Source organism: Prunus mume, linkage group LG2, assembly GCF_029339155.1.
Source record: "Prunus mume cultivar Tortuosa linkage group LG2, ASM2933915v1, whole genome shotgun sequence".
In the NCBI taxonomy this organism is placed as follows: Eukaryota; Viridiplantae; Streptophyta; class Magnoliopsida; order Rosales; family Rosaceae; genus Prunus; species Prunus mume.
The window spans coordinates 1927013-1953783 of record NC_142699.1 but is presented as its reverse complement, the minus strand read 5'-3'; the positions used below and the strand labels follow the sequence as shown (position 1 = coordinate 1953783).

Here is a 26771-nt window from a genome sequence, read left to right as displayed (position 1 = left end):
GGATAGTTCCAAATATGAAATGAACAATCATAATGACCCAAATCCACCATAGCATAATCTAAAAAGTTAGAGCCACACCTTCAGAATCTTTTTTTATGAATGCAAACTATAGGTTGGGGAAATTGACACACATAAATACAATTATGATGTTGTGTGATTCAAACCTGAGACATTTAGTCTGCAAGTCAAAATTATTGACTCTAATTATAATGTTGTGGGATTCAAAGAGACATTTAATCTGCAAGTCAAAATTATTGACTCTTTGTTCATTGGGTTAGACCCCGTGTGCACACCTTATCCAACATTTTCCAACATTTAAAAGAAACATTTTTGTTATCAAATTGACTTAACATGAGCCCCAAAAATACTTTCAAGTATGCATGGACTTGGCCCTCAGAACAACCGCCATTGACAGAGGCATTGGTCCAATAAACTCTTATGGGCCCAAATATGTGAGGGTTAAAATAGTAATTTCGGATTGAGGACCAGCAGCATGGTTTCCTTTTTCCTTTTCCTCTCTTTTTGTTTTCGTTGGAAAGTAAGTAGGGTTTCTTCGTCTTGTTTGTGCAGCAAGTATAGGGTTTCTTTGCTGCTGCCTGCTTAGTAAGTACCAAATCCTAATCCAACTGCAAATAGGAAAACAAATTAAAACAGGAAATAAATAAATTATATCCGTGTGTGTGTCTATATAAAGCAAAGGGCACCTGCAACCTCTTCTCGTGGCTCGTCGTCGATTATCAAAAGACTTATATTTGTTATTGATTGTTGTTATAATTAAATGGAGAAATTAAAAACAAGAAGAGCAGCAGCAGCAGGCAGCAGCAGAGAGAAGCCATTGATGAAGATCCCGAATTCAATTTGTTTCTTCTCAGAGTTGGATCATGAAATAAACGCAACGGAGCTTCTCGTCCAACTAAGCAATGGAGAAACCAACGGCGGCAACAGCACAGAAGAAAGCCATGAAAAAAGCAGAGCAGCTTCTCCTCCTCCGTCCGAAGATGAAGATGAAGAAGGTAGAATGCGTTTGTGGCGGAGGAAGAAAAGATTTCGGTCAATCTCGGATCTCTACGAGTCGACCGAGCCTCTTATTGAAGCAAAGGAAACAAAAAGGAAGAGGAGGAGGAAGACGAGCAGGAGTGTGCAGAAGAATTAATGTCTTTTTTTGTTGTTGTTGTTGCTGAAACAAACATAAAAAATAAAACCAAGTAGTTGCTTGAATTAACCTCAACGAGAGAATCGATAAGAAGTTTAAAGTTTCCTTCACTTCAATTATGTTTTGAGAAGAACGTTCATCAAAAGCATGAATGAGCTCCTCTTTAGAGTTTAATCTTCGACGCATGATCTTTTCTTACAAGTATGTAATATATTTACAGGCTAACATTTTTTTCTAGCAATTTTTGGACTTTAAATAAACTTTTTTCAAGATTTAAGAACATAGTCATTCAAGCCTCCCTTAAAGCCTTTTACAAGTCCCCGAAGTTGTGCTCGCCTTGAGTGGTTAAAATTCTAGAAATCCAAAAAATTGGGTTGAAAGCCTTTAGCTTGCCAAAATTTCTCCCTTCTTCTTGGTTTTCCTTCCCTGCAACCCCTCAACCCCTGGAACCAACCCCTGCTGCTAATAAACCGGGTTTTGTTTCTCCCTAGTTCTTTTGAACTGGTTTTTTCAGGATCATTTATGTTGTAGAGTTGGAATTACTAGATCTAAATGGATCTTTAATTACTGGATGCTGTGAGATCATGTGGGATGCTGGAAGTGTCGTAGCCTTCTTTAGCCAGGTGAATGTTGAGTAATAAGGCCCTTTCACTTTTGGTGCTTTCGGCTCCCTGTTCACACAAAATATTTTGTTCTCATGATCTCTCTGATATACTAGTTCTGCAAGGACTCTTCTTGATCCTCTATATGGTACCATTGAGTCAGCTAGGCTTCATTTTGTACTGTTTATCCCTCACTATCTTGCTGAATTTAGTTCTCTAAATTTATTGTATGCAAGAACCTTCATTTGAGGTTTGTTCTTCTTGCACATTCTTATATTTGCCCCTATATTAAAGAATTATACTTGTTCTATGTATATAATAATAATATATATATATATATGTATATGTATATAGATTTTGTTGTTGGGATGGTAAGTGGGCCACAGAACAAGGCCTTGGTCCAGTAAGCTCTTATGGGCCGTAATGGATGAGGGTCAAAATGATCATTAAGCATTGAGGACCAGCCGGGTCCCACCTTCCACCATATTTCCTTGTGCAAGTAGGAAAGGTAATGAAAAGTAAAGAACTTGTAATCCAAGCAGGAAAACAAATTCAAACACATAAATAAATAAATAAATAATATCAGAAACCGACTCTGCCTGCGTCTATATAAAGCAAACGGACCTGCAACTTCTCATTGCTCGTCGCTCGTTGAGTATCAACTAAGTTATTATTACCGTTGACCACCAAAAAAAAAAAAAAAAGTTATTATTACCAACACCATAACAAATTATAAAAACACAAACATTTGTCATTGATTCTTAAAAATGGCGAAATCAAGAACAACAGCAGGAGGAGCAAGCTGCAGCAGCATGAGCAGAGAGAAGCCATTGATGACGATCCCAAATTCAGTTAATTTATTATCGGAGTTGGAAGTAAATGCAATAGAGCTTCTCGTACAACTCAGCGGATCATCGTGCTGCAACGGCGGCAGCACTGAAGAAGAAAGCGAAAGCAAAAGCAGAGCAGCTCCTCCTCATCATGATGATGATCAGTTGTCGTCGTCGTTCTCCAAATACGAAACATTAGTGTCTGAAGAAGATGAAGATGAAGAGAGGTTCGAAAAGAGGAAGAGAAGATTTCGGTCGATTTCGGAACTTTACGAGTTGACAGAGCCTCTTAATCTTTTTATTGTTGCAAAGGAAACACAAAGGAAGAGGAGGAAGATCATGTCAAATTAATTCCACTTCCAAGTGGTTGTTTTTGTAATTAGACTAATTATTTTATTTATTTCATACCTCTCCTAAAAAAGCACAAAACGCGTTATACTTCCAATAAGCTCCGGATATGGTGTTGTTGATCTGGTTTCTGGATTCGAGAGATATGTGAAACTACTTGGCTTGCGTTGTTCTCTTTTGAAACCAACCCAAGTTTACACATTGAAAACTCAAAACGGATTCAACAAAAATACAGCATACAATTAGAAACCTCTCGAAACTTGGAAAACAATAGAAGCCTTAAGAAAATAAAGGTTCTAAAAGAAAATAATACAAAGAGCAACACCAAAGGATTGGTTGTTACATTGACAACACAAGATGCATATATGCAATATATGGATTCTCTTCTTCTAATGAGAACCTGACATTCGAAGTGTGTCTGACTCTTCTGAAAGAGTTTTAAAATGAACCTTTTCCTGTCTGGAGAGGAGAGGAGAGGAGAGGAGAGGAGAGGAGAGGACTGTGAGAGCGATTTTGTAGAAACCCGATAAATATCATATCATCTTACCTTGCACCTCCGTCAGTGCTCGTTGCAGTGTCGTTGGCACCAAGCAATATGAAAACTTCTCTACGTTTTATTAGGGTTGAATATAGTGAGTAGGGTGTATTGTACTTATTAAAATTATATTTGTTTTATAATTCCATATATCCTTTTTGGTCATTTTATATTATGTAAATTATTAATTCAACAAATACTTTATTAATAGAGTGTATTCAGTTAATTTTAGGGTTTGTTTAATAGCACTCTTAACCTAATGTGAAACTTAATGGCGTTAATCTCCCTTCCAAGAGGTTAAGTTTCATGTTAGGTTAATTAGGGCATTTTTTCCCCCTTCAAAATTATGAGCATTAGGTTTTTGCTTAAGGATGATGTTTCATATTTAATCCCTTTGATAATTAGATTAAATTTTATTGAGATGACATCTTGAAGAAAGAAGTCAAACAGATCATAACAGAGAAATCTAAGAAGATGATCCGGATCCAAATTTTCCATCGCTCGAGTGGTTAAAATTCTAAAGTCAAAAAAATTGGGCTGAAGGTCTTTAAGCTTCTCACAATTTGGCTACTTTCCAAAACTTGACAGACAAGGCATTAGTCCGGTAAGCACTTATGTGCAGAAATAACTGAGGGTCAACATGGTAATTAACGAAAAGAAAAGGAAAGAACTAAATCCTAATCCAAGCAAGAAAACAAATTCAAACCGACCGTGTCTCTCTCTGTCTCTATAAAAGAAAGGGCACCTGCTGCAACTTCTTCTCGTCGCTCGTCGCTCGTTGATTATCAACTAAGTTATTATCACGAACAACATAATAAAATTACAAAAACACAAATATTTGTCATTGATCGTTAAACATGGCGAAATCACAAAAACAAGAGAAGCAGGAGGAGCAAGCTCCAGCAGCAAGAGCAGAGAGAAGCCGTTGATGATCCCGAATTCAATTAATTTCTTCTCAGAGTTGGAAGTAAATGCAATAGAGCTTCTCGTGCAACTCGGCGGATCATCGTGCTACAACGGCCGCAGCACTGAAGAAGAAAGCGATGGCAAAAGCAGAGCACCTCCTCCTCCTCGGCCTCGGCCTTCGTCGTCGTCCTTCAAATACGAAACATTATCTGAAGATGGAGACGAAGAGGAAGATGTATTGAGTTTCGGACAGAGGAAGAAAAAGTTTCGGTCAATTTCGGATCTGTACAAACAAGTTGACAGAGCCTCTTAAACTTGTTATTGTTGTGTAGGAAACATATAGGAAGAGGAGGAAGATGATGTCAAATTAATTCAACTTCCAACTGGTTTTTGCTTTTGTAATTAGACTAATTATTTAATTAACCGAATGATACCTATTTATTATATTTATATAAATTTATTTATATCATACATCTCTCAACGGTCACTATTTCAGCAGGCAACTTCCTTTCTTGGGGAGTAATTAAACCTTTTTTTTTTTTTAAACAATAATTATTGAAAATGCCCCAATAGAGGTTACCTCGATTCCAACAAACCACCAAAAAAACAAAACGCGTTGTTTTTCATTAAGCTCCGGCCGTTGTGTGCGAATAGATTTGAATTCTATTTGGGATCCTAAAAATCCTATCAGGTATTGAACTCTGAGGATATTTCAAGGGAAAATCAAGAAAGGATGCAGAGATCATCGAATTTTAAAAATTGTTGATTGACAACAGACAAGAGATTGTATTGTTATTCCCGTCTTCGGATTTGAGCGATAAGTGATATTTATTTTAAATTGATAAATATTTTAGATAACACTTTTCCCTTTACACATGTTATGTAGAGTCGCTCTTCATTGCTACATATGGCTACACCATAACTTCTTCAACACTCCTCATTCCTCCTCCTTCATGGTTGTCTTCCTTTTTTGATTCTCTCTTGTTTCTCTTATATGTTGAGAAAGTTCTCTTCAGGACTTTAAACCAACTTTTTTCAAGATTTAGAGACATAGTTACTCGAGACATGCTTCCTTGAACCTTCTCGAGGGCTTTCGATTGCTTGAAGCCCTAAAAAAAAAAAAAAAAAAGGTTTAAAGTCCCCTCAAGTTGGAAAAAATATGAAAAATTGGACAAAACCTCTTTTAACATTAAATCGGGCACTTTCCAAAATTTCCCCATTACGTTGTCTATCTCCCAAAAAACAGAAACATTTTGTTGTCCCGCATCAGCTGGTAAGAATTGACCCAACATTCCCCAAAAACATTTTCTCGTCTCTTAACCGACGAACTTGGCCTTGAGACAAACCACCACCTTTGATTGAACAAGGCATTATTGGTCCGATAAAGGGATCGTCATAGGGCCGACCCAAAATGTTTGGGTTTGGGCTGGGTCTCATGAATTTTTTTATTTTTGTGCCGTTCGGGCCGAAGTTTAAAAGTTTCAAAATTTAACTAAGTCCGAAAAATGAACTTTTGAAATACTAATGTTTTCAATGATATTTTTTATGTTTATATTTCTTACATCTTGAATAATTAAACACGATGTTATGAGATTTTAGTATAAAGTATACATTGACTTATTGAGATATCAATATTGCTATAAATTGTATCATATACTAAAACTGAATTTTCATATTTTGATTTGTTCAAAATTTGATTTTCTAGTATTTTTTAATTGAATCCAAATGGGGGTACTTCCATATTTACATTATAAACTTAAGTAAATGAAGTAATATAAAAATAAATTAAAGTAAAAAGACAAGACATTTACTTAAATATTTGGAATGAAAATAAGACAATATAAGGCAATATAAGGCAATGAGCAGGCCGGGTCGGGTTGTTAAATTCTAAACTTAAGTCCTACCCAACCTTAAAACGGGCCGAGTCGAGTGGACCTAAACCAGGCTAGGCTTTGGCCCATCGAACCTTGGGCTACCCACTTTGGCACGCAGGTGGCAGACCAAATGATGATTCCTCCGATAAGTGTTATGGACTGAAATAGCCCAGGGCCAAAATGGTCATTTCACATTTCTCCTTATGCAAGTAGGAAATCTTAATTCAAACGGTACAAATAAACGCGAACCGACTCTGCCTCTGCGTGTGTGCGTCTATATAAAGCACACGGCACCTGCAACTTCTTCTCATCGCTCATCGATCGTTGATTATCAACTAATTTATTATTATTATTATTAAGAAGACAAATTATAAAAACAAATATTAATATTTAGTATTGATTGTTAAAAATGGCAACAGCAGCAGCAGGAGCAAGCGCAAGCTGCCGCAGCAAGGGCAGAGAGAAGCCATTGATGATCCCAAATTCAATTAATCTCTTCTCAGAGTTGGAAGTGAACGCAATAGAGCTTCTCGTACAACTCAGCGGATCATCGTCCTGCAATGGCAAAAGCAATGCAGCTCCTCCTACATTATTCGCCGAAGACGAAGACGAAAACGAAGTGAGTTTCGGACCGAGGAAGAAAGGGTTTCGGTCAATTTCGGAACTGTACAAGTTGACAGAGCCTGTTAATCTTGTTATTGTTGCAGCAAAGGAAAATAAGAGAAAGAGGAAGAGGAGCATCTGATCAATTTAACTTCCTGTTGTTAGACTAATTAATTATTATTGTAATTAACCTCAGCTGTCATTGTAGTGATATGTTATCCAGTTAAACATGTCCCGTGGCATCCTGAGTGATATTTTATCCAGTTAAAACATGCCATGTGGCAGACTCATATCAAACCGTGTTAGAAAGAATTGTAAATCTCCCCAAGCAAGCAGGCAGGCGTGTTGAATCGAAAGGCAATACAATAGCGTAAAGGATGAACCAATCCATTTTATTACCAAGCTGTGAATTCGGCTTTCGTTAAATTTTACATAACAATGGTAATGCTCGCATCGCATTTTCCTCCTCAAAGAATTCCAACTTCTTTTACGGCATAACACCGTGCAAGTTAGCCATTCGGTACCAATCCCAGGTATCCGAGTAATCGGTGAACTCAGTCTCCGTCGTGCAAAATCAAAGATAACATGTCTAAAAGTAGTAAATTTGAGGGCAGGTGAAAGCATACTACACGAAAACAAGGCAATTAGAAGAACATATCTTTACTTGCTAAAACAGGTTTCCTCCCCTCTAGACTACAATAAGACTTGAACTTGTAAGGGATGAATGCAATCAGGGTTTGGCTACACAAAGATAGCATGACGATGTTCTCAACTTGTTTGTGCAATTTACTTTTTCGGAACCAAGTGTCTTGCGTAAATACAAAATCTGAGATCCTGTTTACTCTTCTAAACCATGATCTAAGTATGCAGCTGATTAAAAAGACAGTTCACAGCTTCAGGTTCTTGAAAGCTCCTTCAATGCTCTAGATGGAATACATATTCTGTCAAGTTCTGCAATTTTCTGGCATCCAGTTTCTGCTCTGTAACAATGGGCTGCTTCTTCACAGTAAGCATTTGAGATGCAGGGTCCACAGCCCAACCTTGCTGTTGTACAACTGCACATGACAACCAAATCTCAAGAATTTGCAACATAAATGATAACATGCCTAAAAGCATATGTATGCAATTAATGGAAAAAATCATAAAATATTATCCTCTTTTACATTAAGGAAATAAGTCGTTATTTATGATAAGCAGTGTCATCGAAGACTTGGCAGCCTTTAAAGCAAAAAGAACTGTTTTGAAAGGGAATATAAGAAAAAGCAATGAAAAACTGTAGTTAATCAAGGTTCTTAAAGTTCTTCTCCCATATTTTACATCCAAAATTCTCCAAAATGTAGGCAGGTACGCCTTTCTTCTTATATTTTAATTTGATCAACAGTATGGACAGAACACCCAAATCCACCATAACATAGACATTTACTTGCCACTCTAATACGACAGCTCGGGCTCATTCAAGACAATATGATTAGGTATGAACAAAATTACACCAAAGCCAACTCTGCCACTGCATTGAATCTTTTTCCGATCATCCATTGAGGCTTCTTAGTGACTTTTCAACTGGTTTATCATTCTTGATATATATATATATATATATATATATATTCCTATGTAAATCTCAAAAATTACCCCTCCTAAACCAGCGGAACCTTTTTACAGAGAATCTACTTATTCAGGACGAATATGCTTCAAAAAGGTCATACCTCCAACTGTTACATGGTTAATTTCCCAATGATATATCTACTATCTTTTCTCATAGACAAAAACGATTTTGGTTTTTCGATTTTTTTGGCGATTCCGTATGTTCTTAATGTGCAGCAACGAAATAGGGTTACTATCTGGACAAAGCATTAAGATGTTTGTTTTTCATTTTTTCAGAAAATAAACTTAACCCTGGGAGCAATTTGGAACATATACTTTTGTGAAAACAGAAGCTTACAAGTTGTGGCATCATCCTCGCTCATTCCAAGGAAGAGAGCTGTATCTTGGATGCTTATTGTAGAATAGGCAGACTGCAGGAGCTGAAACATATTCTTTGTGTAAAGATCTGAAAGAAGTTCAGAAGACAATTAATTATGGCATGAAGTGCATAAAACATAAGAATTAGTACTCTACAAGCTCCCTTAAACACCAGAAAAATAATGAAACAGAGTTAAACCCTCATCAACAATTATCACAAAACTATAGAGATGTTTATATTTTCAATTCAGCTAAATATTCAAGTGTAAATTATGTTATGCAAGTCATCTGCATAGAACTTATAAGCACAACATGATATAGTGAACTGGACAATTGTGTCCAGATTGGAAAGTACTTAAGACATCTTTCTCCACTGAAACAAGAGTAAATATCGTCGCTTCCCACTCCAAGATCAATAAACGAATTGTAAGAAGACACAATGTAATAAACCTCATCCTGACTGTCAGATGGCTAGAACAGCTAAATCATCATCCCAAAGACATAATTAAAAATACTGAAGAGAGCATCAAGGTCTTCGTCTTGGAAGACAGCACTATATTAAGCATCAACAATGTTGTGCTTTGGAAAGAACCTTACAGAAGGAACTAGAACAGGCAACAATGATATCAACTAACTAATTCTAGTAACATTGATAACAAGAAAGGCTTGGCATATGACAATTCAATTAACGAAGTGTTAGATAATGGATAAAAGGAACTAAATAATGTTAGCGAGTTGAACAATATCACTCTTTTTACATGAGTGGATAAATTTGTCATAAATCTAAAAAACCATATTATCATACATGTACAAAACATAGACAATACTGTTTTGTGATCTAGTAAAACTTGCCTGAAAAGGCTGCAACTAGACCTTGAGCTTCCTGACTCCAGTCATATCCACGAATAGCTTCATACACACCCCCATAGTCTCGCACCCACAATTTCTGGCCAATTTTCCAAGCAGCAATGACTTCTGGATTGCCCTCTTTGACTGTGGCAGGCATTGATTTCCAAAGAAACCGCATGCTATTACTGCATATTCACCACCCGACAGATCAAATTCTAAATAAATGTAGAACAAAAATAACAAAATCAGATTTAGTTTAACACAGGATACCCCAAATAGCCGAACAAACATTAACAATAAAATGCAAAATTGCAATACAACATGCAATCAAAACCCAGAATGGCAATATATAGCAGATTAAGCTAAAATAGAGGTATAGGGTTTGGGAGCAAGAAGAATTAAAAAATAGTAAATCCTAAATTTAAAATTAAAGAAAACTGAAAAAAAAAAAAACATACATATCACCAGCGTAAATGTGACCGAGAAGATGAATGGCGTAGGGCCAGTCGTCCTGAAAAGCAACGCCCTCGGCTGCGACCTGTACGATCAGAGAGAGAGGGAGAGAGAGAGCAGCGAATGAGAAACTAACTGAAAATTTTGAACTTTTTCTTTATGGATTGAAACCCAAATCAAACCTGAAGCATGTGTTCGTCACAGATATCGGCGACCTTTTCATACGATTTGGAGTTCAAGGCCTCTGATAAGAGCGAGAAATCCATGGCTGCTCTCTTTTCTTTGCTCTCTGTATTTTGTTGCAGTGTATTATTTTTCGAGATTTTCTATCTAAACCCCACACTTCTCTTAGTTCACCCTAAGTTCACCCCAACTTTTAATTTAAATTTTAAATTTCTAAGAAAATCTCACTATCTTCCCAAACTACCCTTAATACACCCCAAACTAAAAAAATAAAAACTAAAAGAGATTTTCTATTTAAATCTCACAATTTTCTTTGTTCTCAGTAAAAAAAAAAAACATAAACAAATGAAACCCCAAATCTGAAATTTAATATTTTCTAGAGAAAGAAAACAACTTTACCTTTCTCCAAGAAAGGTAACTGGAATTCTAACACTTGGGTATTGTTGAGTTGAGAGAGAGAGAGAGAGAGAGAGAGAGTTTGTAAACAGGAAGTTCAAAGGAGGTTTTTAAAACTTAATATAAAGAGTGGTGGGGTGTGTGGGGTTGTGTGTATAGATGTACTAGGGTTAATTATTAAGTTGGATGACCTTTTTTTGTCTTTTTATACAATAATAAAACTTACAGCTTAATGATTTAAGTATTACGGTGAATAAAGAGAAGTGCGGGGTTTAAATAGAAAATCTCTTATTTTTCTGATGAAATGTTAAAGCCCTGTTCCAGTAGGAACTCAAAAACGATGATTTTTCATAAAAACAAGAAGGAACTCAAAAATGGTGATTCTTAAAAATAGGAGTTCTTTAATCCATTTTTTAAGATTATCTTAAAAAATTGTTTGTTATATAACTTGAAAAGTGTTTTTGAATCTTCAAATTTTGAAAACTTGTTTGGTTGAATTCTTAAAAATAATTTTTTTTCTTCATTTTTTTATAATTAAGATATTTTAATAATCATTATCAAAATTATATTTAACATATTATTTAACATTCACATTTTAATACCATTAATATATGATCTACGAGTTCAATTCTTCTTTAAGTCTTAAATAATACATATTAAATTAAAATATTTTAGACTAAATAAATTCGAGATTTTCTATTTAAACCCCACACTTCTCTTTGTTTACCCCAATACTTAAATCATTAAGCTGTAAATTATATATTTTTGTGTAAAAAGACAAAAAAGGTTATCCAACTTAATAATTAACCCTAGTACATCTATACACCCCACACATCCCACAACTCTTCATATTAAGTTTTAGAAACCTCCTTCCAACTTCCTGTTTACAAACTCTCTCTCTATCTCTCTCAACAATACCCAAGTGTTAGAATTCTAGTTACAATTCTTGGAGAGAGGTAAAACTGTTTTCTTTCTCAAGAAAGTATTAAATTTCTGATTTGGGGTTTCATTTTTTTGTGTTTTTTTTTGCTAGGAACAAAGAAAATTGTGGGGTTTAAATAGAAAATCTATTTTAGTTCTTATTTTTTCAGTTTGGGGTGTTTTTAAGGGTAGTTTGGGAAGATAGTAGGGTTTTCTTAGAAATTGTGAAAATTTAAGTTAAAAGTTGGAGTGAACTTAGAACATGGGGTGAACTAAGATAAGTGTGGGTTTAAATAGAAAATATCATAAATTCTAAGTCTAATGATTCTGAATATAATCCATCTGCATTGCTCTACTTCTCAGTCACTTGAGAGTATGTCTGTTTCCTAAGGCCCATTCCATGGTGTTTTTGGAGGCCGTTTTCCGTTTTCATTCTTAGAAAACACTGAGATTTTTGAAATCATTTTCAACCTTTTAGTTACATCAGAATGATGTTTTCATTTTCAGAGAATATGGATTCACTGGGAAAAAAAACAGTGCAGAAGCCACCATCGTCAAACACCACCCAACAGCCACTACAGGCCAATCGAACCACAATCACCACAACAGACCAACCACCTGCTAATCGCTTCACCACCCAGTCGAACCCAATCAACCCTAACCATCAATTCCACCTGTACCAAATCAAAGTACCCCCACCTACTCAGCAAACTGCCAAGGAGAGAGAGAGAGAGAGAGAGAGAGAGAGGAGAAAAAGAAAAAGGAAGGGGGGGGTGTTGGCTGAAAGACTGCTTTCAAGATTTTTTTTTTTTTATTTGTTCAAATATATATATATTTATGATAATTTCAGTCTTTAAACAATATTAGAGATTATTTTATTTGTTAAATTATACAATTTTCATTATTTATGTTACTAGACACGTTTTCACCATTTTTATTTTCTGAATATGTTTATCAATTAATCTATCAAACGCATTTCAGACCGTGAAAATGAAAATTTGTTTTCTCGTTTTCATTCTCTGAAAATATTCTTTAAAAATATTCTTTGAAAACGTTACCAAACGGGCCTTTCGTGATCTAACCACTTCTTTTGTCTTTCTACCGTCTAGCAAAGCCTTTAGCCATTATTTGCATTTTTTATATTGGTGTATATGCCTGTCTCCATCTTTTTCTTGTTTTCCAAGTGCCATAGCGAAAATTCTGCACTAGTAGTTCTCCTATCTTCACTTTCTGGAAATGATTATTAAAGGTTTTCTCTTTCTTGGGAGGCCGGGCCGCTAATTCATAAATGTATTTAACCCTGGCCTCTGTTATCACTTTACCACCAGGATATGCTTTTTGTGCATCATTGCAATCTTCTTTTCTTGCCCTATTTTCACAAGCAACCAAATCCTTCAGTGATGAATCCTGTTATTAGTGAAAGAAAATGGTCATAAGAACAGTTGATGTAAAAGATTTCAGTTTTATAATGATGCAGAAGACCAAATCCCAGATGCAATTCCAGTAGGGTAAATGACCTAGGCCATTTTTTCTCATAAATAAAATTCATTTTTTATTCTCGCGCAATGGGCTAATAGCAGGAAATAATTAGAATGGGAGGTATCGGAAAGAATTTAAATTCTCATTCCCCAACATCACTTGTATAAATAAAATAACTGAAGAAATAACTCTAGCCCAATTAGCTGAACTGGTATTTTAGCTCTAAACCGTAAAATAATATGACAAAATTGTATATTTGAAGCGTATAGCCGTTCGGCTATACTATCAAATGTCGTTCAGCAATTGAAATCTCCACTGTGATGACAACTCTGATGCTATAAAATCTTAAAATCCTTAGAAGAAACTCTGTGATAATCGTTTTTCCATTTAAACAAACAAAAATAATTGCAAAATCAGAAACATACGTAAATTGCATGCCATGGCAGCCACGGATAGAGACTCGAACTCGTAGTTAGGCGGTCTGGGCGGAGTTAGGTGGTCTGGGCCGAGCTAGGCGGCCCCGAGGAGGTCTGGGCGGATCTAGGCGGCCCTTAGGCGGTTTGGGCGGAGCTAGGCGGCCCCTAAGCGGTATGGGAGGATCTAGGCGGCCCCTAGGCGGTCTGGGCGGAGCTAGGCGGCCGCTAGGCGGTTTGGGCGGATCTAGGCGGCCTGAGCAGGTCTAGGCGGGTCTGCGTTGGTGTTGAGGTCTGCTGCTCTCATAAACCAGAAGTGCCATGTGAAGAACAAGGATATTAGGAAGTTTCTTGATGGGATTTTTGTGAGTGAGAAGAAGAGTGCTTTTTCTGATTTTGATTTTGAGTTTTTCATCTGTACTCTTCTTCTTTTTTCTTGTTTTTTTAAATCTTGCATGGAAATTTTGATGAGTAAGTTTTACTATATTTTGATGAGAAAAGTTCAAAAATAAGCCACCCAAACAAAATCTATATTCAATTTCTCAGCAAACATGCAAGTCATTGTGGAAATGTGGAAATAAAGCCATAAACCTCACAAATTGCAGAAGCTGTGAGAGACAAAGAGAGAGATGGTTGTGTTTGTGGTTTTTGGAAATTCTGGTTCCAAGTCCATGGAGCCCAGAGCTGCTCTCAGCAAAGCCGTCGACGAGGCTTCAAAATTGGCGGGAAAACAGCAGTACGAGAAACGTGCACAAAATGTAGGTGAGCCCAAATGGGGGAACTTTTTCTGACTTCTCACAGAGAGTCGGACAGAGAGAGGGTTTATTGGGGGTTTTCAAGTTTTTTTTTTTCTTTTTTGTTGAAAGGGTTTTTCAAGTAATTGTAACATTAATTTCTCTATGCAACCGTCATACCACGCTAACATATTTTCCATGTCACTTGTTACATGTTTGACATGTCGCTTGTTATGTGTTATAATTTGGATGGATTAATGAATGACATATAAAATTTGTCATAACACAACCTTTTTTATTTTAATAATGATAAGTTGCAACAACGGTCACCTCACAATTATATACTGTGTTCTATTTCAATTTCGCTCGTTTGTAAAAAGAAAAACGGCACGAAGATGTATGGTCTTCGAGATCACTTACCTTCAATATCAACTATATGAATATAAAATACACTTAAATGAAGCACTCGGTTATAGGACTCCATTGCTCCACCACTAAAGACAGTTAAACAAAGCTAGCCAACCAAAAAAAGCACAAAGATAGCGAACGAGCTAAACTTGAGGTGGAGGAGAAGCGAAACTGCAGAACCTTCATATTTTCCCTTCTGTCCGTCCATAGCGATTTCGTGATAGCTAGCTAACCATTACGACTGATCCCTAACAACGTTCTAAACAAACTTAGGAGCAGTACGAATATTAAATCCGGCTATAAATATGTCTCTCCATTCTCGTTCTTTCATATCTGTAAAGAGTTGAAGAGAAAAACCTTGCTGTAGCTATTTCTGTGCATGAGCGAGTTGGAAAGTACATATAATATATAATGGCTTGTCATGGATGCCCCAATGGCAATGCCAATGTCTGGCGCTTTGTTTTGTGCCTTTTGATTGCCATTGCCGGCTTCGCTCCAAACCCGAGTTTCGCTAAGAAAACAAAAGTTGATGGCTTGAAATTGAACGTGATCGATGGTTGCTGGAGATGGAACTCGGATTGGAGAAGTAACCGGCAGGAACTTGCATTATGCTCGGTGGGATTTTCTGGGAAGATGAGCAACAACATAGGAAGAGATGTCATATACTATGAAGTCACGAACCCAAGTGACAATGCGTTGGACCCCAAACCGGGAACTTTGAGATATGGGGTTACCATGATAAAAGGGAAAAAGTGGATCACCTTCCAGAGGGAGATGCACATTAGGCTTGACAAACCACTTCTCATTAGTAGCTTCACTGCCATTGATGGAAGAGGTGCTAATGTTCACATTGCTGGTAATGCATGCTTGCTGGTCTTTCAGGTACGTATATTAATTACATTTATATACGCACACATACGTATTTAATTGGCTAGTTAGTGTTCAAACCCAAGACCACTAGTATGTAAGTCAAAACTCTTTTTCATTGGACTAGATGCCGTTGACATTCATAAGTATATTTAAGATAATGTAGTAAGTACCAAATTTATATACTTATAATATATTCCTAAGTATATTCAAATTTCAATCTAACACTCGGAGTTTATTGAAAAAGTAATCTTCTGTTCTTATTTAAGGCTGAAAATCTAACCGGCCTATATTGTAACCAAAAAAGAATCTAATTAGCATGTATGGGGTAGTTTGATAACCTAAACCCTTGATTTTCTTTTTCTAAGTGAGGGATAGTTGGGACAGTTTTGAGTTGTATGGTCAAACCGCCACGTGCTATATATTATCTACTGTTATAATATGGGTGAACGACACGTATTATATATATACATATATCTCATGGAACTAGCTAGGGAATAGTTTTGATTGATAATAATACATGCATTATAAGTAAATTTGTAACACCACATGACAGTCTTGCTATGATTTTTTGGAGATTGAATATAGTAAAGATATCTTGTGTACATTTTCATGCATGTAAACTAATTATATTATTATTTTAAACTTTATCAGGCAAGCAATATAATCATCCATGGCCTTCGAATCCATCATTGCCGACCCCAACCACCAAGCTCAGTTATGGGTCCAGAAGGAAAGATAATACCAATAGGGCAGGTTGATGGAGATGCAATAAGGTTGGTAACAGCATCAAAGGTTTGGATAGACCACAATACACTCTACGAGTGCCAGGACGGTCTTCTCGATGTTACTCGTGGATCTACCCATATCACCATCTCCAACAATTGGTTCAGAGACCAGGACAAGGTTATGCTTCTCGGCCATGATGATGGCTACTTTCGGGACAAGAACATGAGGGTGACCGTTGTGTACAACCATTTTGGACCCAACTGCAACCAAAGAATGCCAAGGTAAAGGCCCCTAGGCTAGCTATATCCATATGTTAATTGAGATCGCTGGCTACCTTTACTTTCAACTCCTCTATTTATTAATATTAGCAAAGTGTGTAGGTAATATAAGTGTGGGACATTTTCACCTTCGTATTCTCAACAGAGAGTGAGTATTATATTACTTACTATTGCATGCATGCAGGATTCGCTATGGATATGCACATGTCGTGAATAATCTTTACAGAGAATGGTCGCAGTATGCCATTGGGGGAAGCATGAACCCTAGTGTTAAGAGTGAAGCCAACCTCTTCATTGCACCAAAATGGGGAAACAAGAAAGAGGTAATTATTAACTCAAATGTATATATATTCAAGTTCAAATGCAATGCCCTTAATTAATTACTGAATGATTTTCCATGTACGCACAGATCACTTGGAGGAAGGACAGCATTGGAGACAAAGAATCCTGGAAGTTTTACTCTGTAGGAGATATCTTCGAAAATGGGGCTTCTTTCGTCGAAACAGGTGCCGGAAGAGCAAAGCCAAACTATAACAGAGAACAAACTTTCCCAGTTGTTAATGCCAAATCTGTCCGCTCATTGACAAGGTCATCTGGTGCTTTGATATGCATCAAAAGATCGAGATGCTAATTAATTAAGGCATAGGCTCATGGGATGCAATGTGGAGATGATTTAATTGCATGTCATATATATATATATATATATATATATATACATGCATAGGAAAATCTCATCTCCCTCCTATAGTAATGCAAGATATATATATATATATATATAGAGAGCTTCCATTGAGGATCCTCAAATACGCTTATTTGAGGACACCCTTATAGGCCCCACTCTGGATTGTATTTCACTAATCCAAACCGACTATTTTGTAGATACTCATTCAAAGATTATCTCTACAAAAAATCACTTGAATCCGATATCATTTGACCACTCAATTGAGTTATTGAAATTTTAGTACTTTCTTGAAGCACCGTGTTCATTGATTTTGTAAGACACAATTAGATGTCGAAACGGTTTCCGATTTGTCTAATTTTTTATATACAAATTTATAAATAAACCCAATCCTAGACATGTATTTATAAAAAAACCCAAGCACTATTTAAACATAGAAACACACCCAAAATCAACCCCAAAGTCAACTTTTTGGGTGTGTTTATAAATGGGTTTTAAGTGTGTATAATGATGGGTTTTGGGTGTGTTTATAAAGTGTTTTGGGTGTTGGGTTTTTTTATAATTTCAACCTCCATTTTGGGTGTTTTAGTGAAACTCCCTTTTTTATAAGGATGATCTATGAATGAAGACCTAAAAAATATATGGTTTGGATCATTATGAAAAAAATTGTAGGGTACCCTAATGGCGTCCCTCAAATAAAATTATTTGAGGATCCCTCAATAGAAGAGGACTGTATATATATATATAATCGATTATATATAATGCCATTGTTCACATTTTTTACAATTATATATATATATATATATATATAATGCCATTACCCAAGACTATACTTATTTTACGATTTATTTTTATTAGTGATCATTACTGGTACTGAAAATGGTTATAAGAACAGTTGATGTAAAATATTTCAGTTTTATAATGACGCAGAAGACCAAATCCCAGATGCAATTCCACAAGGGTAAATGACCTAGGCCATTTTTTCTCATAAATAAAATACAATTCATTTTTTATTCTCTTCCGCAATGGGCTAATAGCTGGAAATCATTAGAATGTGAGGTATCGGAAAGAATTTAAATTCTCATTCCCCAACATCACTTGTATAAATAAAATAATTGAAGAAATAACTCTAGCCCAATTAGCTGAAATGGTATTTTAGCTCTAAACCGTAAAATAATATGACAAAATTGTATATTTAAAGCGTATAGCCGTTCGGCTATACTATCAAATGTTGTTCAGCAATTGAAATCTCCACTGTGATAATCGTTTTTCCATTTAAACAAACAAATGCAAAATCAGAAACATACGTAAATTGCACGCCATGGCAGCCACGGATAGAGACTCGAACTCGTAGTTAGGCGGTGTGGCGGAGCTAAGCGGCCGCTAGTGTGCAGGCTGATCTAGGTGGCGCTAGGCGTGATCCAGGCGGATCTAGGCGGCCTGCGGAGTCTAGGCTGTTCTGCGTTGGTGTTGAGGTCTGCTGCTCTCATAAACCAGAAGTGCCATGTGAAGAACAAGGATATTAGGAAGTTTCTTGATGGGATTTTTGTGAGTGAGAAGAAGAGTGCTTTTTCTGATTTTGATTTTGAGTTTTTCATCTGTACTCTTCTTGTTTTTTTAAATCTTGCATGGAAATTTTGATGAGTAAGTTTTACTATATTTTGGGTTTCTGTTGCCAAACATAAATTGTGGAATTCTGGGATTATTTTATGCAGGTTATTGATTTTTAAAGTGAGAAATGTGATGGCCAATCTTTCATTTGCACAATCTTCAGTTTTTAAATGTTTGTCTTTGAGCCAAAATCGGGAAGAACACTTAAAATAATTTCCACAAATAAAAATGCCCCAAAAATGGTTCTTTGGAAAAACGTAAGGTGTCATGCCTTTTTAGAATTGCTAAACTGATTGTGAATTCCGCTAAAAAACCAACCCATTAAAACTTGATGCAGTGATCCCAATTAGTCCAAGAAAGTTTCATATCCATATCAATGGAGGGTTGCTCTTGTTAGAGTTTATGAAAGGTGTTGAAGAAGAAGAGAAAACAACATGCAAGAGAAAACCGAGAGCAAAGCTTTTAAAAGAAAACCTCTGTATTTTGTATTGTATATTGCTCTATCACTTTTAGGCAAGCACATGTGTGCTATATAACCGTTTAGTGAAATAGCTTGATTCTCTTACATCACTTTGAGAATCACACCTTACATTCAAAAGCGCCTTCTAAGATCTTTACACGTGGCTATACCACTTAACACTAACTGACTCCTCACACTTGTCTATTTTAGAGACTAAGTGAATACACCATTCAGCTTAGGGACTTTAATCACACTCTCATCACTCACCACTTATATTTCAACACTCCCCTTTAAGTTGTGGTGATTTCACACCTAAGTTTCTCTCGAGATAGCAGAAACGATCCTTAGCCAATGCCTTAGTAAAAATGTCTGCTAGTTGCTCATTTGTGGGACAATAAATCAGATCCACAGTTCCTTCTTGCAAAGCATCTTTAATAAAATGATACCTTGATCGATATGTTTTGTTTTCTGATGAAACACAGGATTCCTTGTAATGGCAATGGCTGAAATGTTGTCACAGTGGAGAGGTGTAGCTTCTGTTTGAAGTTCTCCAAAGTCTTCTAGGACAAACCTCAACCAAATAGCTTGAGTTGTTGCTTCAGAGGCACTGATGTATTCAGCTTCTGCAGTAGAGAGGGCAACACAATTTTGCTTGGCGAGGCCCAAGCAAACACTCCACTCCCAAAAGAAAAAGCGTATCCGGATGTGCTCTTGCTATCATCCACTGAACCACTCAATCGCTGTCACAATAGCCAATTAGAACTGCCCCTTTTCCTTTCACATACTCTAGACCATAATCCAAGGTTCCTTTTACATATCTAAGGACACGTTTTGCTGTTCCAAGGTGTTTGCTAGTGGGACAATGCATAAACCTTGCAAGCAGACTAGCTGCAAACATAATGTCAGTCCAGTAGGCTGTGAGGTACAGCAGACTTCCAACAATCCTTCTGTAGTGTTCTTCACTTGCCAAGCCACTCCCATCATCTTTACTTAGCTTCTCTGAGGTGACTAGAGGAATAGAAACCGGCTTACATTCATTCAAGCCAAATCTGCTCAACATGAGTTGTTGCATACTTCTTCTGATGAATGAATATGCTTGTGGGTGTTTGAATCACTCCCATTCCCAAGAAGTGATGCAAGAGTCCCAGATCAGTCATTTCATACTTCTCCTTCATGTCCTTCTTAAAATCTTCTAGCATTTCATGATCATTTCCAGTGTAGACTATATCATCTACATAAATGGAAACTATCAGGATATTTTCTGCACCTCTTGCTTTGACATAAAGTGTAGCTTCACTTTGACTCTTTGTAAATCCACACTCAGCAAAATAACCATCAATTTCACTATACCAAGCTCTTGGCGCTGTTTCAAACCATATAGAGCTTTGTGTAGTTTGTAAACCTTGCTTTCACTTCCTTTTACTACAAAACCTTCCGGCTGGTCTACATACACTTCTTCCTCTAAAATACCATTTAGAAAAGCTGACTTGACATCCAATTGGTACAGCTGCCAACTCTTCTCATTGCAAGGGCAATCAAAGTTCGAATAGTGTCTAATCTAGCCACTGGTGCAAACGTTTCATTGTAGTCCACCCCTGGTTTTTGTGAGTATCCCTTGGCCACAGTCTTGCTTTATTCTTCTGCACTGAGCCATCCAAATTTAGCTTAGTTTTAAACACCCATTTAACTCCAATAACTGGTTTTTCCATAGGTGTCAATAAGTTCCCATGTCTTATTCTTTTCTATCATATTCAACTCATCTTTCATTGCCTTCAACCATGATTCCTCCTTCACAGCTTCTTCAAACTTCTCAGGCTCCATTGTGCACAGGTTGCATTGTGCCAAAATGTCATCCAACTTCCTCCATTTCAATGGTGTATGATCGAAGGTCTGAGTATCGTCCAACCTCTGCTTTCCTTGCTTGATTCTCCATAGGAAGCTGCTGAGTTTCAGGAAACCAGAATTTTGAGGCCTATAGGTGTCTCAAACGAATCCATTGAGAAATTCTAGGCTGCTCCTCAAAGTTCATCATAACCACGTGGACACTTCTTTCCAATTCCGACTTGTTCCTTCATCAAATACAACATCCCTTGATAAGAGTAGTTTTCTAGTGATAGGATCAAACACTCTATAACCCTTCTCACATGTTGCATATCCAACAAAAACTCCCCTTGTGCTTTTGGCATCCAATTTCTGTCTATTCTCCTCTGGTTTATGCACAAAGCACACACTGCCAAACACTTTTAAATGAGCAACACTGGTTTTCTGGTGCTATAGGCCTCAAAAGGAGTCTTGTCCCTAAGAGCCTTAGTAGGACATCTATTCAAGATGTACACTGCTGTGTGGACAGCTTCTGCCCATAGATAATAGGGCAGCCCTTCTCATGCAACATAGCCTTAGCCATCTCTACCACAGTCCTATTTTTCCTCTCTACCACTCCATTTTGCTGGGGTGTGTAAGCCATGGAGAATTGTCTTTGAATCCCTGCATCTTCACATAGTTTATTGAATTCACAAGAAGTGAACTCACCCCCTCTATCACTTCGAACACATTTCACTTTGTAACCACTTTGCAACTCCACCATAGACTTGAATTTTCGAAAACAATTTAGTGCATCCGACTTGTATCTCAAGAAGTAGACCCAAATCATCCTTGTAAAATCATCTATGAGTAACATGAAATATTTGTTACCTCCTAGAGATTCATTTTGCATTGGTCCACACAAGTCCATGTGTATAAGTTCAAGAGGTGTACTAGCTCTCCATGCTTGATCTTTAGGAAACCACTCTCTGTGTTGTTTTCCTAATTGGCAGCCTTCACACACTTCATTTACAGTTTCCAAATGTGGCAGCCCATGTACCATCTCTTTTTCCTTGAGTTGGTTTAGACCTTTCAAGTGTAAATGCCCCATTCTTTTATGCCAAACCCAAGTAGAGTTGACTACACCAGCTCTTAGTGCAACAAAATCATTTGAGGGTAATGATAATGGATAACATCTATTCTTTCTCATTTCCACCTTCATAATAAGGTTCTCAAGAGAAGAACTATCATAGATGCTGCACATGCTGCTCCCAAATACCAAATAATAACCATGTTCATCCATTTGGCCCACACTCAAGAGATTTTCTCTCAAACCAGGCAGATACATGACCTCTCGATATACTTTGCACAGAGTTTGTGTCAAGCACCAAAGTGCCCATGCCGGCTATACTTACAAGCTCCTGTTGGCATTTGCACCTTGCCATGATTTTGAGTTTATGTCAATTGCTGCTCCTTCTTCCCAGTCATGTAGTTCTGCTGTGTCTACATACCATTCTCCATTTTCACCCTTTTACAAATTGCACAGTTTACAAAAAAGCAATTCCCTCTTACTTCTACTTGGCTTGCATTATTTGCTTCTGTCCTCCTTTGTTTGAAGTGCAGTCTCTGGCCCAATGTCCAAATCTATCACACTTATAGCACTTTGGATTGACCCTTATATCGCATTCTCCATAGTGAAATTTAGAGGACCTTGCATTGAGGCTTCACCCATCTTCTTGCCGAGAATGTGATCCATTTGAAATTTGTCAGCGCCGACTTCTGTGACCACTGTCTAGACTCCCATGGTTTGTTGTGAGGCTTCCAACTCTTACGAGACTTGGCGAGAACCGGTGAGCATTATTCTTGTTACGCCCTTTTGATCAATTGAGAAAGAACCAAATGCTTTCAGCTATGTCCACATTATGCATGTCAAAAGCGTTGCTCTTGACTTTTCAATATTGCAATAACCTCCTGCAATTCAATGGTCTCCAAACTCTTTGTATTTTCAATCACCAAGCAGATAGGATCATAAACTCTACTAAGACTGATTAACACCTTTTGAACCAGCCTCTCGTTTGATAACACCTCTCCAAATGTTTTCATTTGATTTATCAATTCATTTAATCGAGTAAGATATGCAGTAAGTTGTTCACCTTCACGCATCCTCATATACTCAAATTCTCGTCTAAGATCTGACGAGTTTCTGAGATCTAACTGATCACCTCCATGATATTCCTTTGTAGAGCGAGTCCAAGCCATTTTTTGAATCGGCATTTGCAATCCGAGGAAGATGGTCGGAGACAACATTTTGTATGATGCCCAGTGCCTTTGCATCCTTCATGAGCACAACACACATCTGCCTTGACTTCTTCCTCCGATGATGCTTCAACTATCTTGGTCTTCATCTTGAATCAGTGGAATCCTTTTCTACGGACCACACCAAGAGATTTGAAGATTGTCACCATCTTGATCCTCGAACTCGTAGTTCTCAGGAAAAGATCGGAGTTCGCACCTCGGAACTTCGGATCCACCATCGTTTGATGCGAATCTCGTGACTTGCTTCTCTTCTCCGATGCTCGGTGAGCGATTTTAGCTCGATGACCTTCACGGTTTACGCCAGATTAAGACATCGAACTGGCTCTGAGGCCATGTTAGAGTTTATGAAAGGTGTTGAAGAAGAAGAGAAAACAACATGCAAGAGAAAACCGAGAGCAAAGCTTTTAAAAGAAAACCTCTGTATTTTGTATTGTATATTGCTCTATCACTTTTAGGCAAGCACAGTGTGTGCTATATAACCGTTTAGTGAAATAGCTTGATTCTCTTACATCACTTTGAGAATCACAGCCTTACATTCAAAACTGCCTTCTAAGATCTTTACACGTGGCTATACCACTTAACACTAACTGACTCCTCACACTTGTCTATTTTAGAGACTAAGTGAATACACCATTTCAGCTTAGGGACTTTAATCACACTCTCATCAGCTCACCACTTATATTTCAACACTCTTATTACTTGGCAATGGTACTGGTTCAGCTCATGTATGGTGGATCAAACATCCTCATAAATTCTCCCTTGCAGAAGGACTCAATCCAATTGTCTTCGTCGTTTACCGCGGCATGTTATGGCCATGGTTTTGGTAGGACCATTTGCTTATGTACTTGAAAGGTAAGCTATCGATTCTTGCATCTCTTCATATTTCGAGCAGTAAAAGCAGAGAAAACTAATTCTTGAATGGATTTGTAAAGCACCACAAAGGCCTTCACTCTCATTTTCTGTAGCTGCCAAAATTTTTGTGCTTGCCTTGTTTGGAACCACCATCTATCTGAATGTGTACTATCTTTGGTTTAGCATACACTTGTCCATGATTGCATGTGCCTTGAGTAATGTTATTCCCGACTTGATATTTCTAATGGCGAGTTCTACTTGGGTATATTCTCTGTCCTTTCCTTTCCCTTGCTTAATTAGAAAGGGAATATAAATGTTCTTTTTCTGCTGCAATTTGCTTGTTCTTACAGGTTGGAGAAGTTGAAGATTAGAACTGCTAGAGGTCAAGCTAAGGTGGTGGCACACTTTTGGCATTGGTGGTTCTCTTGTTTTCACTTTCTGGAAAGGAGGATACCTATTTAAAGGTTTTGTAAAGAGGCCACTGATAAATATATCTGTTGGTTAAGGAAAACTGGATCAAGGGGGCCACGCCTAAAGATCAACAAAAGGAAAGAAATAAATATGTGAATCGGGTTACATGTTTTTCTCCCTTTATAATCAACAGTTGCTCAGATTCTACAAGAAAGATGGGAGTATATGTCCACACAATCCGCCTGCGCCTAAAGATCAACAAAAACACGAATCATATTACTCTCTGAATCTGAATATTTGCCTCAAATACTAGGAATCAGGTTGTTTGGGGTTTTGAATATCAGAAAATCAAATAAAGTCAATGGATGAAGTCTTGCAGTCCTAAATCTAATCAATAAACCATTTTCCTTTTTATTTTTTCAATACTCTACACCTATCTTTTTTTGCTGTTAAAGTTCAGAACGCCCATCATTTGCATCGCTTCTGTGACAATGATCCTCTTGTACTTAAATGTGGTGAAGACACAAGTTAAAAGCCTTTAAATGTGCCCTTAGTGTGCAGGTATTCTTCTTAGTAGTTACAATTCTGACTTCTTAGTAGTAGTACTTGCCTAGAATAAAAGACGAGTGCTAGTGTGAATTGGGCATTCTGCCTTCTTTATATTATTACATTCGACCTAGCATATCAGTTGATTAGTTAGAGAAGTTAATCGGGGATGCTGAGCACCCTTGAATGTTGTTAGTCCATGCCTCTTTCCTGTATTGTTAACCTTGTTTTGTTTTGTTTTTTCCTTTGTCCTCCAAGAGAAGCTCTTCTTTTGTGTTTTTCCTTTCCACAGTACATTACCCTAAAAAAATATAGGGCCATTTCAGCAGGACTCAAACCTTCAGCTTCTGGGTATGGTATATTTAATGAGATGCTTCTTCTCATCTAACACGTTATTTGAAATCTCATTTAGAATAGTTCGTATATATATACATATATATATATATATGTATATATCAATGCCATATGACCTTTAATAACTTCAATTTATTTCAAAACTCTTCTCTTTGTTGTCTCATTAGAATGTTTTGTATCCAATTTTTCATATGCAGAGAATATACTGATGTATCTCAAAGCAGGAGCAGGGTTGTCAAGTGCAATGAGAAAAAGTTGTAATTGGGTTCAATTCATAATTACGATGGATACATTGTAGAAAGTAAATTCTTATACAAGCAATTTTATACTATGAAATTCAACATTCTTTGATTCACAAGACGTTGGTGGATCCCTATTTTGGTTGTTGTATTTATGGGTTTAACCGATATTATTTCTCATAAATAAAATCCGTTTTTTATTCTTGCGCAATGGACTAATAGCTGGAAATCATTAAAATGGGAGGTATCGGAAAGAATTTAAATTCTCATTCCCCAAATATCGGTTGTATAAATAAAATAATTGAAGAAATAACTCTAGCCCAATTAGCTGAAGTGGTATTTTAGCCCTAAACCCTAAAATAATATGACAAAATTGTATATTTAAAGAGTATAGCCGTTCGGCTATACTATCAAATGTCTTTCAACTATTGAAATCTCCATTATGATGACAACTTTGATAATCGTTTTTCCATTTAAACGAACAAAAAAAATTGCAAAATCAGAAACATATGTAAATTGCACGCCATGGTAGCCACGGATAGAGACTCGAACTCGTAGTTAGCGGTGCAGGCGGATCTAAGCAGCCCCTTAGGTGGTGCAGGCGGATCTGGGAGGCCCCTAGCGGTGCAGGCGATCTGGCGGCGCCTAAGCGGCTGGCGGGTCTAGGCAGTGCATTGGTGTCGAGGTCTGCTGCTCTCATAAACTAGAAGTGTCATGTGAAGAACAAGGATATTAGGAAGTTTCTTAATGGGATTTATGTGTGAGAAGAGGACCATAGCTGAAGAGAAGTGATTAGATTTTTGGGATTTGTACTTGTTAGAGTGTTTGTTCTGATTTTGAGTTTTTCATCTTTACTCTATTTTTTTTTGAATCTTGGATGGAAATTTTGATGAGTAAGTTTTACTATATTTTGGGTTCCTATTGCCAAACATAAATTGTGGAATTCCGGGATTATTTTATGCAGGTTATTGGTTTTTAAAGTG

General features: G+C 37.0%; 2 protein-coding genes across 2 annotated transcripts; one reads left to right on the top strand and one right to left on the bottom strand.

Moving 5' to 3' along the window:
* Nucleotides 1–7495: 7495 nt before the first annotated feature.
* Nucleotides 7496–10450, bottom strand: LOC103319101 (COP9 signalosome complex subunit 8-like). Its single transcript, XM_008220600.3, has 5 exons — nt 10295–10450; nt 10118–10197; nt 9663–9844; nt 8791–8898; nt 7496–7906 (listed from the first exon to the last, which is right to left on the bottom strand). The coding sequence occupies exons 1-5, from the start codon at nt 10376–10378 to the stop codon at nt 7767–7769; spliced, it is 594 nt and encodes a 197-aa protein (XP_008218822.2). The 5' UTR covers nt 10379–10450; the 3' UTR covers nt 7496–7766.
* Nucleotides 10451–15133: 4683 nt separating this feature from the next.
* Nucleotides 15134–17245, top strand: LOC103319227 (putative pectate lyase 2). The gene is made up of 4 exons (XM_008220741.3): nt 15134–15528; nt 16168–16523; nt 16705–16843; nt 16930–17245. Exons 1-4 carry the CDS (start codon nt 15280–15282, stop codon nt 17149–17151), a joined length of 966 nt encoding a protein of 321 aa, XP_008218963.2. The 5' UTR covers nt 15134–15279; the 3' UTR covers nt 17152–17245.
* The last annotated feature ends 9526 nt before the right edge of the window (nt 17246–26771 follow it).

Excerpts from the sequence above, each read along its gene's own strand:
- LOC103319101 (XM_008220600.3), bottom strand. The coding sequence starts at position 10,378 with ATGGATTTCTCGCTCTTATCAGAGGCCTTGAACTCCAAATCGTATGAA. Across the intron at positions 8,899-9,662 it reads TCTAGTTGCAGCCTTTTCAG|ATCTTTACACAAAGAATATG; the intron begins GCAAGTTTTACT and ends AACTTCTTTCAG. Across the intron at positions 7,907-8,790 it reads CGAGGATGATGCCACAACTT|TTGTACAACAGCAAGGTTGG; the intron begins GTAAGCTTCTGT and ends TGTCATGTGCAG.
- LOC103319227 (XM_008220741.3), top strand. The coding sequence starts at position 15,280 with ATGAGCAACAACATAGGAAGAGATGTCATATACTATGAAGTCACGAAC. Across the intron at positions 15,529-16,167 it reads CATGCTTGCTGGTCTTTCAG|GCAAGCAATATAATCATCCA; the intron begins GTACGTATATTA and ends AAACTTTATCAG. Across the intron at positions 16,844-16,929 it reads AATGGGGAAACAAGAAAGAG|ATCACTTGGAGGAAGGACAG; the intron begins GTAATTATTAAC and ends ATGTACGCACAG.